The sequence below is a fragment of the Engraulis encrasicolus genome, unplaced genomic scaffold (genome assembly GCF_034702125.1).
Source record: "Engraulis encrasicolus isolate BLACKSEA-1 unplaced genomic scaffold, IST_EnEncr_1.0 scaffold_134_np1212, whole genome shotgun sequence".
NCBI lineage: Eukaryota > Metazoa > Chordata > Actinopteri > Clupeiformes > Engraulidae > Engraulis > Engraulis encrasicolus.
In genome coordinates this window covers 66,982-86,752 of record NW_026944845.1, presented here as the reverse complement: position 1 = coordinate 86,752, position 19,771 = coordinate 66,982, and the positions used below count along the sequence as shown (strand labels likewise).

General features: G+C 40.9%; 1 protein-coding gene across 1 annotated transcript; it reads right to left on the bottom strand.

Moving 5' to 3' along the window:
• Nucleotides 1–903: 903 nt before the first annotated feature.
• Nucleotides 904–11,580, bottom strand: LOC134442257 (uncharacterized). The gene is made up of 13 exons (XM_063192500.1): nt 11,507–11,580; nt 10,930–11,067; nt 10,459–10,803; nt 10,130–10,207; nt 9,692–10,042; nt 9,431–9,520; nt 8,941–8,967; nt 8,748–8,843; nt 8,244–8,336; nt 7,221–7,295; nt 5,079–5,204; nt 1,541–1,591; nt 904–1,163 (listed from the first exon to the last, which is right to left on the bottom strand). Exons 2-13 carry the CDS (start codon nt 10,973–10,975, stop codon nt 904–906), a joined length of 1,638 nt encoding a protein of 545 aa, XP_063048570.1. The 5' UTR covers nt 10,976–11,067; nt 11,507–11,580.
• Nucleotides 11,581–19,771: the final 8,191 nt, after the last annotated feature.

The window sequence follows — 19,771 nt, the reverse complement described above, 5'->3', positions numbered from 1 at the left end:
GCTGGAACAATTTGTTACAGAGAGCAAGACATATTGTGTTCCTCATTTATGCCCTGAGGCTCCACTGAATTTAGAGTATGAATCCAAAATGCCTTTCTACGAAGCCTCTCTGTCTAATTGTCTGCAATCTTGTCCTGGTGTTGGGGGGTGGGGTCAATTACCTGCAATGAGATGAGACCAATTTAGCCAAACCAAGTGGGATCACCTGTGAATGTCAAGTCTTGAAATGTGTGTCTCTCTCTTACTATCATTTGACTCTGAAGAATGTGTAGCAACACCGAAACGTTGGTCGGGTGTGTGCACAAAATAAAGTCTTGAAAACTAAGATGCCGTGTGCTCCAGCTTCTCCTTTCCAGCTATGCCAGTGACTTACTGGCAGTGTTGCCAGATGAGGCTGATGATTTACAGCCCAAAAAATGCTCAAAACCCGCCTGGAAGCACTAAATCCCGCCCAATTCTATTGATGTCGATGGGAAAGATTGGGCGAGTTTTCCTGTAAAATGCCATTTTTACCCGCAGACGGCCATCCCAAGCAGCCCAATTGGGTGGGAAACAGCCCAATCTGGCAACACTGCTTACCGGAGCCTCAATGCCAGTGATTTCAAAAGCACTGGGACACTGATCTGTGATAGGTCTGTTAGAGCATTAGGTCCAACCCCCTATGGGCGGGGTTGAAAAGGTGGGAAAAAGGCTTGTAGTCTCAACACAAATCCACCTCTCTACACTTCCTCTGTCGATGATGCAAAATGAACATTTTTACATCATTGACAGAGGAAGTGTTAAGAGATGAATGCGGATTTCTCCTATCTCAGGGTGAATTGAGAGATTTTTGCAAGACTATTCAAAAGTATGACTGGGTGTCTAGCAATGGAAAGCCTAATGCAAAATGGGTGGAGTGTCCCTTTAAGTTTTAAACAGATGTTTACATGATGATTTGTTACACTTCTGGTTCCATGAAAACATTTCATACATCTCTGTAAGACCTGAACCATGAATTAAATCAGTTTTTTTTGTTATGAGTCGCAGAGTATCTTTACACTTAACATACATACCTTTAAATGCTGCACCAAGTATTGCAAGAAACGACATCTGAAATATGCTGCTGATTTCCAGAAATGAAAATGTGAAGGCTTGCTTTGAAGGCTCCTTCTGAGGATGGAGTGCTGAGGGAGTGTTTGAGAGCATCACAAGGTGGGTGCACAAATGCAGTGGGTGATGACCTTCTCCAATTCATACAGTAAGTTCTCATCACAATGCCAAATGAAATGAACAAGTTCAGTAACAAAATGCTGAGTTGAAATCATGATGACTAACATTTCCTGTAACCTGATGTGACTTAATGATTATGGAATGGTCTCGTCCTGTATCTGTAGGCAGAATGCTAGTGGTCTCTTATAACCTCATCTACTGAATTCCTGAAATGCCCATGAACGTGCACCTATCCCCACGTTGCTCATAGGTACCCTCTGCCAAAATCCCATTGGATAAAATACGTCTGCAAATAGTAAAGGTGTAAAGCAAAAGCATCTAAACAACTCACCTGGTTCAGACCTTTGTCGCAAGAATGGCAATGCATATGCTGCGTCTATGTCTACAAGGGTTGAAGGATACAAGGAATTCTCAATTTTAGTAACAAATTTACAACAACCAAAACTATTCTTAAGGATGCCTTTATACTGTATATTACTGTAACAATGTCAATATAGCAACCTTAGAGTCAAGAGGTCATTTCAGACATAAGTGCAAGAATGTGAAATGTCTATAGACGGTTTCATGGAACGTTTTCTTGTTGCTGGGTGATGTGATCTGGCACTAAGTCTATTTCACGTCTGCTGATGTTTTGGGAGGCTGTAAAGGCATCTGTCGGCACTGCTAGTGTAATTACAGACAGTTTTGGTAATATCGGTAAAAAGTAAGTTTGATTTAAATTGTTCTGCGGTAGGGTGCAACTTCGCTTCTGGCACCAATCCGATGAGAAACGTGACATGAATAATTCATGTACATGATGCCCAGTCTGTCGACAGCTTACCAAAGCAGAGACAAAGGGTTGCCATATGTGAGTGTTAAAAAAATTGGAAATATCATATATATACCAGAGATTCTTGAGAGATGGGACAAAACATGTCCGGGAGATAAAACTCATGTTTGTGCTTAAAGTGTAATTAAATATTACAACAAAATTAGCTGGAATGATAGAAGAAGAAGTTTTGTCAAATAAAATATGATTTCATATTTATATAGTTTTTTTTTTTTTTTACACGTTGCAGTGTGTCATCAGTACCCTCAAAACCCCATATCCGAAAGCAGGTTTTAGTATTTGACAATACCATAATAATTGGTTAAAATGAAATATAATAAACATCATAGCTACGGTCATCAAGTAATTTAGTAATTATTCAAACTACATGTATATACAATGTTTCGTAAACCTTTTTATATACTTTTAAAATGATTGAACATGTCTCCAGACTTTTAGTCAACACCGTAAGATTTTTTTAAAATACAAAAAAATCTACCATTATTGTGGTCAGCTCACACTCTAAGCAGCCTGGTACTACTTCCTGTTTGGTATACATGCCATGGAGACACTGTTCTGTTAAGGTCACATTTAATATTTGATTTTATTAGTGCATCTTTAGGAAGACCACCTATGTCACAACCATAATGTGTCAACACCATAATGCATAAAAATAAAGGTTATTTAAGTCTTGTTTTATATATTTAAAAAGCTTAGAATAACTTTATTGGCAAGACCTTAAGTAACTGCTGATGTACAAGATGATTTCTGTTAGAAAATCACGTTATTATGAAAAGTAGGTTGTTTTGTCAACTCCGTAAGAGTTGCAAAATCTTATGGAGTTGACAAATTCACCAAAAACTGCTCAATATGCTAATATGATATTCTTTTCAAACGTAGAAACAGGAGGAAAAGTTATTTTAGGATATTATATGTATATTAATGTGCATATAACGCATATAACTACATAATTTCTCAAGATATGGACAAAAAAGTTAAAATAAAAGTTTAATTCAAAACAAATAAACTTTTTAAAAAGAGAAGCTTAAGAATGTAACAAAACTACAAAATAAACTGTGAAAAAACATTTTGCACTAAATAGGCTCCAAAAATCAGACCCATTTGTCAACTCCCTCAGTTTTTCTGTCAACTCCGTAAGATTTTTCTCAGCACTTTCAGGTGTTTTTGTAATATTTTGGGGAAAAAGCTAATTCTTTAATCATTTTTTTTGTTTAGGCAATAAAGGGTCATTAGATCTATACCACCATGTATCTTAACCACTTTAGGTGTTTTCCTCATGGTTGCAAAATAAAAGATAAAGTCTGAAAATGCCATTTTTTTAACTCTGTGTGTTAATAACAGTCTTTAATTAAAATGTAAATATATATATTTCATATTATTGTATATCAGAGTAACTAAGTATCATTACAATACAAATCAGAGCTAAAGATTCTTGTTGGACTATTATAATAATTTAATTATGTACTTTTCTTGTGTCTGATGGAGTGGACGAAAATCTAGGTGTGAAGGTAAATTGTTAAAAATGCCTTTTTACCTGGAGCCTGTATTTGTTCATGTCTGAAAACTACACATCTTTATCTACATGAATATATAACCATCAACAACATATTCTGCATTTTCAAAATCAGGTTTTCAAAACGTGTTTTGTCCCATCTCTTAAGAATCCCTGATACACTATATCTTATATCTTATATTTTATACACATTTTGAAAAACAAAATGATCATACGAATGATTCATGGATGAGCGCATCAGGATCTGCATGTTAGAGAAATTCCATCTGAAGTAATGAGGACAGCAATGCCAGTGATGAACATCTGAATGTAGACGAGAGGGAATTATAGTGGTGGAGGGGAAATAGGCTATTAACCAGGCCTGGAATTTCGTCATTTTAGGGGCCAGGCCACTTGGCCTTTTGAGTTGTCATTTTTTAACCCTCTGGGCGCCACNGGCGACTTTTGTCGACGAGATGCCGTATTGTATAAAACGGTCGTTTTTTTCAAATAGGATATCAAATGTAGTTCAACTTCCACCTCTATAGGTGGCAGACATGTTTTACTTCAGTTCTAAACACATTGGGACGCCTTATATGGTATTTTGTTTAAGAAAACTACAAAACTACAAACCGCGTTCATTGCGGAAGTAACTCCTCCCCTGTGAAACAACTCGAAAGACGGAAGAAACTCTGCAGTGACATTACGTGGATAATTCTACTGAATAAACGACCAAATGCATTCAAATGGTAACTTGTCATGGTTGTACATATGTATTCATCATATATTTCGCCCCTAAATGAGGTAATATGCAAACAGGAGTGTATTTTCTGCCGCAGTAGAACTTCCCATGTTATGGTGCCTGAGGGAGACTATCGATAGCCTATTTGTCGATCATGGGGACTGTAACAGGAAAACCCTTCATTCATTCACTTGTAAGTACACAATAGAAGTGTTTGTTTCTGCAGGAGACTTATATAATGAGGAAGGGAAGGTTTTTCCGATCAAGACGCGAGGTAAATATTGCGTGCTGCTTTGTAGGCTATACTGTCGCTATGCTGGCGACGTTCATTGCAACGGGGGATGAGGAAGCGCGTCGTAATTTGCCTGTTACAGACTCAATAGTCAACACCTGCAGGGTGACAGGGGTCGGGATGTTTGTAGAAGAGCTTGTATACTAAGTAGAAAAGTAAATGAAGACAAAAGAAGTGTGCATATTCCTGCCAACAGCGGGGGATGTTGAGTGAGAAGTATAGGCGCCTGAGACACACAGGTCTCGTGCCCATTCTACTCGGTGCAAATTGGAATCGCAGTTCACGCTACTTGACACTGTTTATACCGTCTGCAGGTCTAAATAAATAGCAATGCTATTCTAATAATATAATAATAATAATCACTGGCCATATGTCCAATTGCGACCTGACTGAGTCTATTAGCAACAGAAAATTGTGATACCAGCTGGGGTTTGGTGCATCAGAATGACATCGGCGATAGCCTATGGTTTTAACCGTAAACATTCCATGAAACCTTCTATACAATATATTATACCTGGAAAGATTCCACATAGACTAAAGAAAGCTGTTGCTCCAAAATAGCCATGTAGTCTCATTCTATGGAGATTCCCTGTTGTAAACATTCCCATAGAGATCCAATGCAGTCGTTTAAAATAGGCATCTGTGGAAAAAATACACAAATTTACCAACCATGGAAATGTATGTCACATTGGATTTGTAGGCAATTGTTCAGCTTTTAAACACAGTTGATCTTAGGGATGGCACAAACCGCACCGAAAACCGAAACCGTACAATTCACACACATACCGAACCGAACCGTGCAATCCGTGGCAAACCGCAATTCATGTACTGCCCCAAAAAATATGTAAAACAGAGATTCTAGGAGTATCTTATCCAGTCTCTCTGTTAAAACATTAGCGTATAAGACCAATCAGAGGATGACACAATTAAAATCACACCATTTTCACATTATAAGCCTATACAAACCATATGTGGGATATTTAGTGATAAGTCCGATTCTATTAGCCAACTGAAAGAGGGCATTTGGAACGCTCATACAGCGCACATCAGCTGATGACATTTTAAGTGCAAGAGCAGGTTAGCACAAGAGGCAGTTTAAAGACACAAGCTAAAGGTCAAATTCAACTTGCGCACCATCACTTTGTAACTGCAGAGATATAAATATTGTTTAATATTCCCAGTGCACCATTTATCATGAACTAAAAAAAACGTAGAGAACCGAAAACCGTGACATTGACACCGTGATATGAACCGAACCGTGAATTTTGTGAACTGTACCACCCCTAGTTGATCTCAGAGCAGAGTTGAACAGAGCAAATAACTTTGCGTCTGAACAGAGCCAAACCAAGTAGTCGGGGAGGAATGGTAGCCTATCACTTTAAAAAAATTAAAAAAAAGGTATAGTGAGAGTGAGTTATAATACTGTTACAGTATAATACTGTTACCACTCAAATTCTTACTCAGGACATCTTGAAGATTAAGAGGAGTCATGTGACATGTTGTTGTGGGTGGGGTGCATGGTAGGCTACCGTTCCTCCCCGACTAAAGGAGTTGGTTGAGGATTTCAGGAGGAAGAGTACTGCCACCCAGCCACTAGTGATCGAGGGTGTGTGTATGGAGAGGGTATCAGACTTCCGCTTCCTGGGAGTTAACATCATGGAGGACCTGACCTGGGATGTCAATACCATTGGGCTAGTGAAGGAGGCACAGCAAAGACTTTATTTGCTAAGTATACTTAGGAAAAAAACATCTGCCAGAAGCTGCTTGTGTCCTTCTATCACTGCTCAGTGGAGAGCATACAGACATACTGGCTCTGTGTGTGGTTCCCAGGCTGCACTGTGGCACAGAGGGAAAAAAAATCAGAGGGTCATGAAGGCAGCAGAGAACATTGCTGGCTGCCCTCTTCCATCTCTGGAGGGCCTTTACAGCACCCACTGCCTAACCGTGCGATCATACCGCTGGCATTGAACATATGGAAAGATGCGGAAGTAAGACTTTGTATGGGAGAGCAGGCGGCAGAAGCGGTAAAAGTAGCAAAAACGTTTCTAGAGCCGAGGGCGTCAAAAGCTGAGGGCATCAAAAATTGAACTTCATCTAAAATCTGTAATGAGCTCGGCGCCAGCAGGTGTCAGCCAATGGAATGTTCACATTTTTCTAAACACCAGCTTCGGTTGGTTGAGATTCCTGGTCGAACGCTTCAGGTTGAATCGTTTGCCACGTTCAACGCCCCTGACCTGTGCTTTCCAGGCAGGAGTCAGCAGCGCTGTAGCTCTTTCAACGCCAGCGGTTTTATTGTGAATTTCTTAAAGGTGTATGCCACTATTTTGGGGCTTAATACAGTTAAAATCAGGGTTTATAAAGGTGGTAAAGTCTCTTATTTATCATGTTAAGCGTTGTCTTGCTTTAAGACAAGTTAAAAGAGGGAATATGTCGCTAAGCTAGTGAAAGCCAATAGATCCGTGTAGCATTTACTTGACTTTTTGAGCATGTAGCCTACAATACAACTTTGAAACTCTGCATTGGGGCATGTAAAACTTGAACAGTTGACATTTTGCATACATATGCTTTTGATAACATCAAAATAAAGTACACAATTTAATACTTGACAATATACAGTATATATTTTTTTTACTATTTTCCTAATCAACAAACATACCTGTGTATACTGCTACTGTAATAACTGTGTACACCAGACTCACACTCACACCTTTGATCCATGTTTGGAGAGAATCTGTGGGAACACAAATATGTTTCACCTGAATCTACAAACGCACCAAATTACTGAGGTTACAACTGCACTGTGTGTACGATTTCTCTTACAATATGACAGGGCTGAGAAGACAAAAAGACACCCACAACTGGGTTGACCATGTCATAATAATAACAAGAAATAATAACAAAACAATTCTGAGTCATGTTTAAGGACATTTTCACACTTGGACCCTTTCAGCCAATGAAGCAAACTTTTACCTGTGACTCAGCATTTTCTGCATATACTAAATGGGACTATATGTGAAAATGTCCTTCGGTGAATTACATCAAGATTACAAATAAAACTAGATACACTCTGAGAGTGCAGACCTCCGCCAAGGAAGCTGTTTGATAGAACATGACTATGACTATGTGACTATGTTACACCCTATTTTAGTATTTTAATTTAAGTCTTTCTGCCTTTTGAATGTCAAAATTTGTCCTGTCCGCAATTTACTTCAATTTACGGTCACTAGGTGGCGTCTACATTTCAAGACTAGCAATAGTGAAGAATCTTAAAAAAAGGTCCAAAATTCAGTTTGCAGTCACTAGGGGCGTCTAGATTTCTAGGCTAGCAATGGTGGAGAATCTTAAAAAAGCTCCTGGTTCAGGTTCGTGGATCACCACCAGAATTTAATCACTTGTTCCTTGGGTCATTACCAACAACTCCAACAAGTTTCATCCAAATCCGTTTATATGTTTTTGACTGATCCTGCTGACAAACAAACAGACAGACAAACCAACACGACCGAAAATATAACATCCTTGGCGGAGGTAAATATGGAATTCCCGCCCAGTCCACCCCTCACCGCCAAACAATTTTGACTGTGCACATCTACAAATGTTAGACTGAATCTTCAAGAGAATAAATAATTGAAAAAAACCCAGTTGAAACTGCCTCGTCATGTTTTCCAACTATGCATCTTACTGTGAAGTGCACTCAGGTACGGACAAGTCAAAAGTAGCAATAGGATCCGTGTGAGATTGACAACAGAGCATGCAACTGCTTCACTGCACACGTCTATGAATACAAAATAAAGAGAAATTCATAATGTAATACAGCCTACTTCCTAATTAAAACATTTCTAAAGTAAAAACAAAGTTAAATATTTTAAGTTAAATAAAGTTTTAACACGGCTATAATAATAAAACAATGCATTAGGATAAATAGATGCATTTGGCTTGAGAATGAATGGGAATGTAGTTAGTTAGAGGTAGAAAGTCTGAGGTATCGTGTATTAAATTGGCATTGTGTTGGTTAGCGTGAGGTATGTAGCTAAAATGCATGTGTGTATGATAATTGGTAAATAAAATTAAATATTAATAGTGACGTACACACAGTTTCAGTGGGTTATGCATATTCTTGCACACGTTTGGGATATGAAACGGTAGACATACCTGGCTCTTAAAATAAAATTAGGTTCTGACTTACCCTCAGCTAGTCCCCATAACAGGTATCCACTAAACATCAGTGCATTTGGACTCAAAAACAGCAAGAAATGCACTGCCACATCTTTACAATTTCTCCCTGTGTGAAAATTAAAATATTATCATTGATCTTACAGAAATGGCACAGAGTTAAATGGTCCGTTTTGCCAAGAAACACAGTTTGAAAAGTGTCTTACTAGCTAGACTCCGCATGGCTCTGTATCCTGTCAAAAGACACAGACAACATAGGCTGATTATCATCGATTTTCAAATCTCTTCAAGACTTGGTCTGACCTAGAGCATAACAATTAACATTTCTCAAATGGCATGGTTGACCCAACTCCCTTGATTTGCTACTGGTTGCAGCCAGAAAAGGCTGTGCTGAAGTTTAAATCAAACATGTTCTTAGTCTCACTAGAACGTCTCTGCTCAAACCACATCACTGCTTTGAAAACTCCTCTACCCAGGGCCGATGGAGATGCTCAAAGTTGATTGGTTCCAGAAAAGTGGGTGTTGTTCCCGAGTTCTCTGGAGCTCAGAAAGTACTTGCATTGCTCTTGACCTGACTAGCAACGCCAAAGGTAACTCTGCAGTGATGATAACTGAGCACATTGCCAATATTGATGAGACACAGACAATAAAATGCATCCTTATACTGTGGGGAGAAAATAAATAACATGAACTTACCTTTGGAAATAAAATGTACAAGAGCCACACTGGTTATCACAAATGATCCAACACAGCAGACCAAGACAAGCCAATGCAGAACGGAGAGACCTAACATGTAATGGTAGGTCTGGTTATGAATCCATTGCTTAATAATAGTACACACATATAATATGCAAGAAGGTACAGTATGGGGAAATTGATTCACTTCTTTCTATCGCACTGCACTTTGTTGAAAAGTTTGCTGACGTTGATACTTTATTCCAATGGAGAAGGTCTTACCCAGTACAAGTATCCTTACAGAGGCTTTCCCAGTGTGACTGCTGGTGTGTACATCACAGACATACTCTCCATTGTCTTCAGTCCTGACGCCCTTTAGTCTCAGTGAGAAGTTGCCTTTGGAGATCTCTGAAGTGAAGAACGCAGCTCTCCCTCGATATCTGTGATGTGGGGAGTCTGGGAGGACTTCACCGTGTCGGTAGTGCAGTACTGTGATCTCCTCGTCTGTCTTTCTCCAGGTGACCTCCTTAAGCTCCTCGGGAGGGAGATGGGAATCCACACGGCAGCTCAGCACAGCCTCTTCACCCAGAGAGACAGACACTTCCACACCTAACCCAGTCACAACCAGGTATTCTGTGAAAAAAGAAATGCAAGAAAGAAGAAAGAATAGCAAGAAAAGAAAAAAGAAGTACATTAATTGAAAAATAAAAAAGAAATGGAGAAATTGGCAGCTCAGGACAACCTCTTCACCCAGAGAGACAGACACTTCCACACCTGACCCAGTCACAACCAGGTATTCTGTGAAAAAAGAAATGCAAGAAAGAAGAAAGAATTGCAAGAAAAGAAAGAAGAAATACATTAATTGAAAAAGAAAAAGAAATGGATTAATTTATAGGTTACTTCTACTTTGAATCATACATCATGTGATTGGAATGCTTGTGGTTTAATTACTAGGCCTAAAAATGAGTCCATTGTTGATTTCAAGTCAACACTTCCTAATGGCAGTGCCCAGCAATGTGATGGGGGTAAAACTGAATGGAATAACTTACCAACTCTCACAAGGTCAACTCTCACTTCCTCTGCCTCATGTCCAATGTAAACCTTGCAGCTGTAAACTCCAATGTCCCCTTCTGACACGTTCTTGAGAAGGATGGAGAAGTTTCCCTTGGCCATGTCCACAGGGAAGAAGTGAGCTCGTCCCCTGTATGCTTGATCCTGTGACTCTGGTCTCTCCTCTCCCTCCTGGAAGAGGTGCAGCAGGGCACCAGAGTCTGCTCTTCTCCACTCCACCTCCAGCTCCTCCAGAGGCAGGGGGGATTCAGCAGCACAGGGCAGCAGGACAGACCCTCCCAGCTGGGCAACAAGTGGACCAGAGGGACCCTGGAGTTGGAAGCCTGAAAATCAATTAAACATCAATATGTTCAACATGTTCAGAAATAGAGGTACAAATAATTTTGTATAAACATGGTAATTGTAATGTCCACTTCACTGTGTGTGAAGAAAAGCAGTTCAAGCATCACCTTTTACATTCACCAAAACCACCAGCAAGCCCACATAACATTCCATTCTCTTCAGACTAGTTCAGCAGTGAGTGACATGAGTGAGTGCACTTCTTTCATGACACCACATGGCATCAAATACACAGCCAATGGGCAGACCTGTAAAAAAGGAAGTGGAAATACCTGTAAAATATCCTCATTGTGAACAGTACAATGTAGGCCACTGTATTGCATCCACTATGTGTTTAAGTGACAACAACTACACTGTGACATACACTAGCTCTGTAAGGTTTACTTAATTAAATCCTGCCATTGTTATTTCACAAATTTACCAAAATGTTTTCGATATGCTCTACCTGGGGAGAGTACATCAGCTACTACATATACAGGATATCCGCATTGAAATGTAACTGACAAAATGATGTGTGATGAATTATGTTAAGTGTCACATGATGCACATACTACTACGTACTGTACATTATATCCGCCATGTAATAGATACAATACATACTGTATATTCCTTGGAATTAAGGCAATAGAGATGGGCAAGTATAACCATTTAAGATGATATATTACACAAAAACATTTTTCACATTACCTGTGAGCTCTCAAGCGCAATGTGTGCACTCAGTCCTCCAAACACTACTACTGTGTGGACAGCGCAGGAACAGGAAGATCCAGTTAGGCAAGGACTTCCCATAATGTACTTTAATATGCAGGACACTCCTGCGCTCATTTGGAGGAAAAGGAGTCACACACAAGAGTTGGATGGAATTCAGGAAAGCTGTGTTTAAAAAACAAAAAAGAGAGGCAAGACCCATTTTGACTTTTATTTTAATTTTCGGCTTTTTTAATACAGTTTTCCTGAATGGCATCCAGCTCTTGCGTGCGATTCTCTTTCTCTCTTCATGTGATCATGAGATCTACCTGTTTACTTTGTGGTTGCATGTTGTGAAAAGGAGGAATATAGCAGTTATTTGGGGAAAAAAAAGTAATGTATGCCGACAAAACAGCAGAACAAATCGACTAGACTCAAACTGTCTCAAATACATTCAACATTTATATACAGCATGTCCTGAAGAAATAAACAGTGTCCAACAGGGTAATAATAACACATGTTGGTCATACATAACATAAACGGCAAAGTGCAAAGTGCAGTAGGCCTACATACTAATTAATATACTAAAATACTCTGGACAATATACAGCTGGGCGGTGTGTTTGTACAAAATGTAAAGTGCAAAAATAGTTTTTAAAAAATGGCATTGTAATGAAAGTGTCTTGAGTGTCAAACCAACAGACTACATGGGGCCTCCTCCACCGTGTGGTGATGGGAATTCTGTAATGAAAAGATGAATGGTGGTAAATAGGGCTGTAACGATATTGTATCGAACCGAGAAATCGTGATACACAGAGTCGCGATACTGTATCGTGATACAAGGAGGCAGTATCGTGATACGCCCTTTCAAAAGTTTTATTACCCATTAGTCCAAAAAACAGCCTTATGATTTGATGTGGTAGTGTTTCCAAACTTCAGTGGAGATACATTTCAGAAATCGTGGGGTGTATCGAACCGTAGGTCAAAAATCGTGATACGAACCGAATCGTGAGTTGAGTGTATCGTTACAGCCCTAGTGGTAAAACATTATAAAGACATAATAAGATGTGCAGACACACATGATGTCTTAGTATATTTCATGAAAATGGTTATGGAGTTGATCTTGGGATCAGAGGGTTGTGTTATCGAATCTTAGCCTGACCAGCAAGAATAATGTGTGTAGTCTTCAGCATTTCACCCATAGCTGACGTGCCCTTGCACAAGAAACCTAACTCCACATACGGTAGCTCCAGGTATTGTAGCCAATACCCAGTAGGCCTACATAAATAAGTGTAAATCAATTTGAACTAAAATGTCATAAGTGTAATGTAATGTAATGTAGTGCGACAACAATTTCCCTGAGTAGAATTTGAAGTCACCGAGTTGCTATGTCCTGTTTGGGATAAGATTGTGAAAATAAAAACTAGCCAATCAATCATCAACAATGAAATAGAGGTGCATGAGGTGATATGTTGAGCTTAAAATGAACTAAGATTCAGAGTAGTTTACAGCAGTAACAAACCCTAATGGTTTATGCTCTAAGGCAGTGGTTCCAAAACTGGGGGTCGGGTCCACTAATGCTTCTTTTCCACTGCCGTTTTTCTATTTTTTCTTCCGTTTTTCAGCTCGACACAGCGCGACATGGCCAAAAGTTTTTGCTTTACGACTGAGCTGTGTGGTGCCTATTCAAAAAGCAAAAAGTGGCGGCCGAGTTGCACTGTGTCGAGCTGTAGGCCTACCAGAAAAAGCCATAAGAGGGTTCCAAAGAAGGTTGCACTCAGTAATGAGCATGACTTTAGTCAATACATTGCAAGACTGAATGCTGAATATACCATATAGACAAACTACGCATATTGTAGTGACAAAAATATATAGTGTAGACAGAGATATAGTGACAGGACAGAGAGGGATGGCAATGGGTAGCAGGAAGAGAGGAAAGAGAGAGGACAGCAAGTGATGGGAAAGAATACAGAGGGAGTGAGGAAAAGATAGGGCAGGGAGGGAGAGAGATGGGAAGAAAGAAAAAGACTGAGCATGGACTGAGAGGACTGAGAATGAAATAAAAAAGTCTGTGTGTGTGTGCGTGTGTGGCAGGGTGGAAGAGTGGAGTGGAGAGATAGACAGTATGTGAGAAAGACGTGAGGGAGAGGAGGGGAGAGGAGGGGAGGACAAAAGGTGAGTGATACAGAGAAAAACCAAAGTGGAAACCTGTCTCCTTGGCTAATTTCAGACTTAATGATAATATAATGTGCAAATCGTGTGTGTGCATGCGTGTGTCCGTGTGTGTATGTGCACATGCATGAGCATCCTTTTATTTAATGCCTGTAAACTCATTCCTCTCCACACCTGGGGGTCAGTTGCTAATTAATGTCTTGGGACACTTGCTGAGTGTACTCGGAGAAGACGGAGGAGTGAATTAATGTGAGAAATCAGCATTTTATTTATCATGCTTTTTAACCAGGAATGTCCATATCTATTGAGATATTATCTTCCTTTACAGGAAACTTATAATTACTTCTAAGGAGTGAATAAGATATAATGAACTTCTAAAACTTTTGCTCAATGGAGTTCAGCTGGGGTACACTGTGTGACTTTCATTTGAAGATGATGTGTAACACACACACACACACACACACACACACACACACACACACACACACACACACACACACACACACACACACACACACCACACCCCACACACACACACACACACACACACACACACACACACACACACACACACACACACACGCAAACATACACACACACATTCTGCTTTTGTGTGTGCTTCTGTGGGTGGTGCCACCTTCTCAGTCACATAGGGAACTAAAGGGGAAGCAGCAAAATAACCTCCCAGACCCTGTTTATTGCTGTACTATTGTTGTGCTCTGGACCCTGACTGCTGAGGTGACCATTTTCAACATTGACTTTTCTCACCCCCCTAAAGTCTACTGTCAGAATGAGCTCTCCATGGACTCTCCTCTTCTCTTCTCTTCTCTTCTCTTCTCTTCTCTTCTCTTCTCTTCTCTTCTCTTCTCTTCTCTTCTCTTCTCTTCTCTTCTCTTCTCTTCTCTTCTCTTCCTCTCTCTCTCTCATCATCGCCTTGCATTCCCCCTCGCCACTGGCTCGTCTTTTAAGTCATTATTGCTGTAGTCACAGAGTTCCTAAACAACAACAACAACAACAACAACAAAAGCGAGGAAACAAAAGTTGAAGGTGACCCCGACACAAAACAAATGTATTCATTACTCAGTCTGAACAGCTACTGCGGCTGAACTTCGAGTGGGAAAAACAACTTTCGAGGTTTGTGGAAGCATAAAGGTGAAGTCAGCCTCAGGCTCAACCAACTTGGGAGTCATATGGGTTGGGGTGGAGGAGGAGTAGAGTGTGTGTTTGTGTGTGTGTGTGTGTGTGTTTGTGTGTGTGTGTGTGTGTGTGTGTGTGTGTGTGTGTGTGTGTGTGTGTGTGTGTGTGTGTGTGTGTGTGTGTGTGTGCGTGCCAATGGGTGTCAAATAGAAAACTGAAGGGAAATAAGCAAAACAACCCTCAAGACCCAGTTTATTGCTGCACTGTTGTGCTCTGGCCTCTGTCTGGTTTACCAAAATACATGTATTGCAGTAACGTGCGCTGGGATTTATGGCTGGTGAGGCAACTTTTTCGATATCAGATTTTCAAATAAATAATTGCCAAATAGGCCTACCGACAAGTTCCATAGTCGTAGCAGCTTTCTTAACATAAGGTAGGCCTACATATTTTGACATACTGCATTTCCGCAGAGAAAATGCTATTAGATCTCTCTCTCTCCCTCTCTCCCTCTCTCTCTCTCTCACACACACACACACACACACACACACACACACACACACACACACACACACACACACACACACACACACACACAGGATTCAAACAGTGGTCTCACATAAACCACTCAGCACCAATGTGGACAGCAGAGCAGAGCAGAGCAGAGGAGAGGAGAGGAGAGAAGAGGAGAGGAGAGGAGAGAGGGGGAGGAGAGGAGGAGAGGGGAGGAGAAGAGAGAGGAGATGAGAGGAGAAAGGAGGAGTGGAGAGGAGAAAGGAGGAGTGGAGAGGAGCTCAAGGAGAGGAGAGGAGAGGGAGAGGAGAAGAGAGGAGAGGAGAGGAGATGGGAAAAGAGTATCCTGGTGAACCAGTAGCCTGTAACATGGTGTCATATAGACCGCTGAGCAGCACCACGGCGAACAAACCGGTGTGATGGCTTTTGTGATACGCACTGGATTCTCGTGCAAATGTAGGCCTACATCTACTTGTACGAGGCTACGGCAAGCGATGTGGGACAAAGGTGTGGCAGGAAGCGAATGTCAACGTAAACAGATATTACACAAGCTTCGATATGGTCACCAAATATTTTGGGACTGTCATTTCTGTTATGCCTACACCTTGGAATTAAATCAGAGTCTTGTAGTTACACGGGTATATTTGATTTACCTCAACGGTACCCTGTACTCAACTTTACAAACAGTTACCGGGCACATGAGAATCCGGTGCCCGTCACAAAAGCTAACAGAATCACGGAGGATTCTCTCTCTCCCCACGGGTCTCACAAAAACAGGCTTCACACACAGGAAATTGGTCTTACCTGCCTACATCAGGTCCATGCGCCGCTCTTTTCCTTCACTTTGTGAAAGCGTTGAGGGGCGTTGTGCATGCTAATGTTACTTTAGCCGGTGCTGTTCATCCAAAGCCCCAAACGTCGCCCCAAACGTCCAAAGCAATCTGGCATTGAATATGAGTAGCCGCGAGGATTTGTGTTTCGCGAGGCTCCTTAGTCCTTAGTAAATTGTTAAGTCGTAAAATCCCATGCGAATGGTCTTCCACACATTCTCGCCGGTTGCAAACAAGACACAGGGGAAACAACAAATATTTTCTGTTGTACCACTCACTTTGAAATGATCGGGTAGTCATAATCCTCTGACCGGTCACCTGCAGTAAACCCTTCAGCTCTGTCGGTCCTCCATTATGTAGGCTATCACATATTTTTCCCCTTGGAAATCCAACTTTGAGGATGCTCTTAGTTTCGTTATGAAATCCACTTGTAGCAGTCGAAGTGAACAAGCTAGCCAACAACACCGACTGACTTGTGAACTTCAGATTCGCTATGACGTAACTGGCCAGCAATACTCTCAATGCCAGAAGGAGTCTGCGGCCAGGCTACTGCTGGCCTCACCACTGTATATTTCAGTGGGCGTTATGTCAAAGCGTTCAGAGTAAAGAAATGATAATCACACGTAGAAAATAGTAGAACATTATCAGGAATTGAGGGCACACCATACATACTTCTATTAAGTGTATAAAAACGTTTAATACAATATTACCAGGTTGCATTCACAGAACGAGCAAAATGGCGCATGCGCTGAAGCTTGTTAACGAGGGATTGCGCAATCCGGGGTGAGGCCAGTTCAGAGTTGCCCCAAATTCACCGTATTCGGAGCAATTTGACATGAAATGGGCAAATATTATGATTTTGGCCACGGAAATGATTGAAAATGAGTGAAACTGTTTAAATACTGCTCAAATGGTAGTTATGGTGCAGATGCTCGAAAACAATAGCTGTTATTGTTACTATTATTCACATTTACTGCATCTCATCATTCTCATCTGGAGCTGGTGAGGCCGTGCCTCCCCTGCCGTATTGGAGTGCACGTGCCTGATGTATTGCAATCTCAAGGTATCACTAAGGTAATGCAATCCAAGCCAATTTTATCTCTCAAATCAAGAGAAGCAAACCCCAGTGAACATGCCTGACTGTGTCGGATTCTTTTTGTCCTCTTGCGATCACATTAGGAGGTCATTTGGGCAAGATTATTCGATTACAACATGCTGGAGAGCTTTCGCAAAGGCTTTAGTGCCCATGTAGACAGACTGAGCCAAGTCTGCCTGTGTCATCTTGTCTGCCTCTTGTAGTAGTAGTCAACATTATTGAGCTCAATAATATGGTTAGATTATGTCGGAGCAACACAACAGATGCTGTGTAGTCAATATGCCAGCTCATGCCCAGCCAGTACACAACACTAGCCATCAAGGTCTCAATATGCCAGTGCATGCTTGGCTAAAATCAGGCAATCCAAACCAGTTTGATCCAATCCCGCCTGATGGCTTTGCCTGGTCTGTGTCCTGTTGCGGTCGACATATAGAACGTAGAAAATATTTAATATATGTCAGGTTGCCCTTTTAGTTTTATTATAGCTGAGCAGCCCTCTTCCCTCACACTTTTTTTCTTGAAAACACAGTCATACATTTCACAGTCATACATTTCGTATGAAAAGTTGTCCAGTGTTGGTTTGCCAGGTCAGCTAGGTAAGGTCCTCTCTGATATGACAAGTACAAAGTTAACAAGCCATCTTCTAACTGTCTTAACAGAGGTAGCCTGCCCATGTATGTCGCCAAGTGTTTAAATCATTAGTGCATTTGACAGACTGCTGCATGGCACCAAATAATCTACTCAGGAGCTGTGTGGTTTGGATAGTGGCAAGTGCTATCATCTAATGGGTCTGTTCCTCTGAAGTAAGGACGTAGTGGAGGTCTTATTTTAAATGGACGTTAGATCAGTCACCCATCTGGCTCAGTGCATATGGTGCTGCATTCATGGATACTACTGAGAGGAATAATCAGGACGCTGCAATACATCATCACGTGGCCAGTTCACATCATTAACGTTCCACTATTGCAGAGTTAATGCCAAACACAAACTCTCCAGGGAGATGTTGCCAATTTGTGCTTTTGAAAGAGATCAGAAGTTGTCCCCTGTTTGAATGAGGTGGTCAACGGTGTATGCAAAATACGTCGTCCAAAAACTTGTACAAAATATAAAAAGGAGCTTTGAGAGGCTGTTTTTGGAGGGTAAATCAAACATTTTCTGTAGCCAATTAGTGTGTAGTTGATAGCACAAAGTCCCTAGTAAGGCTATTAAAAATCAAAACACACACCCTCACACCAGCTGTCAGCGACTAGAGTGTCACACTCGCTATGTGCTGTAGCGAATAGCAAGTCTATTTCTATTTCTAGGCCGGCTTTGAGGAAAGAGATTTTTTTTAAAAGGAAAGAAGAGAAAAATATTGCTGTTTCCTGTCAGCCGTGTCCACCTATGGTACTGATTCATGCTAAGTTATGGCAAGTTACCGTATATTGGACACCCTAACTGGAATCAGTTCAATTTCAAGTTCAGTCAGTGTATTCCCCATCATTTTTTTTCAGAAGCGAATTTCAGACTACAAAAACACACGAAATGCTACTTAAAACATACTTTCTTCCTTCTGTCGTAACTTCTGTGATAAAGGACTCTGCTTGGAAATACATATTTCATTGGACATGACGTGTGGCATGTTTGCATAGGCTAGGCCTCTGCCGTGTAGTGCCATGATGGAGGTATGCCGACAGCCATTTTTGTTCTAGAAAGACAACCGCAATATTAGCATGTTGTTTCACACTTTGTGGTATTTACACTACATCTACACAACATTTGTATCACCGTAATGAGTTTGAAGAACTCAAATATAACTGACTGGCTTAGACTATAGCAACACATGAATACAAGCGCAGTATATTTTCATCTCAGAATATCAAATAATATTCTTAAAGAAATAGTTAGGCAAAAACCTGGTCTTAAGATGATAAATGCTATAACTACAAGTTGACATTTCTAAAAATGAAAACAAAACACCTTTATCTGACAATGTGCTTCACTGAAATAAAGGAGGTGGACAATAGTGATGTGTCGGTCGTGAACGAGCTGGTTCTAAGAGCCGGCTCTTTGAAGTGAACGACAGGAACCGGCTCCACAATGGGAGCAGTTTGGGACATCATAAAAAAAATATAATAATGATATGGTCTTCCGGTGCCTCACAGTCTCTCCCCCTTCCTCTTGTTGCGCATATGCTCTGCACTTTCCACAGAGGCGACAATTTGTTTTCCCATAGTAAGGAGAGCCAAAAGAGCCATATCAGATAAGAGCCGAAAATCCCATCACTAGTGGACATGCACCACCACTGAAGCCTTGAAGCCACACTGCACTTGGTCTGCACTATGACTCCCACCTACAAGTGTGTTTAATCCGAGGGGGAATTTCTAGGGCCTTTTATCCTCCCAGTAGCTGAGGTTAATCACAGTACACTTGCTGTGTGTGGGCGAGAGAGAGAGAGAGAGAGAGAGAGAGAGAGAGAGAGAGAGAGAGAGAGAGAGAGAGAGAGAGAGAACTTGTTGGTGACCAAGTGCTTGTTGGTCCA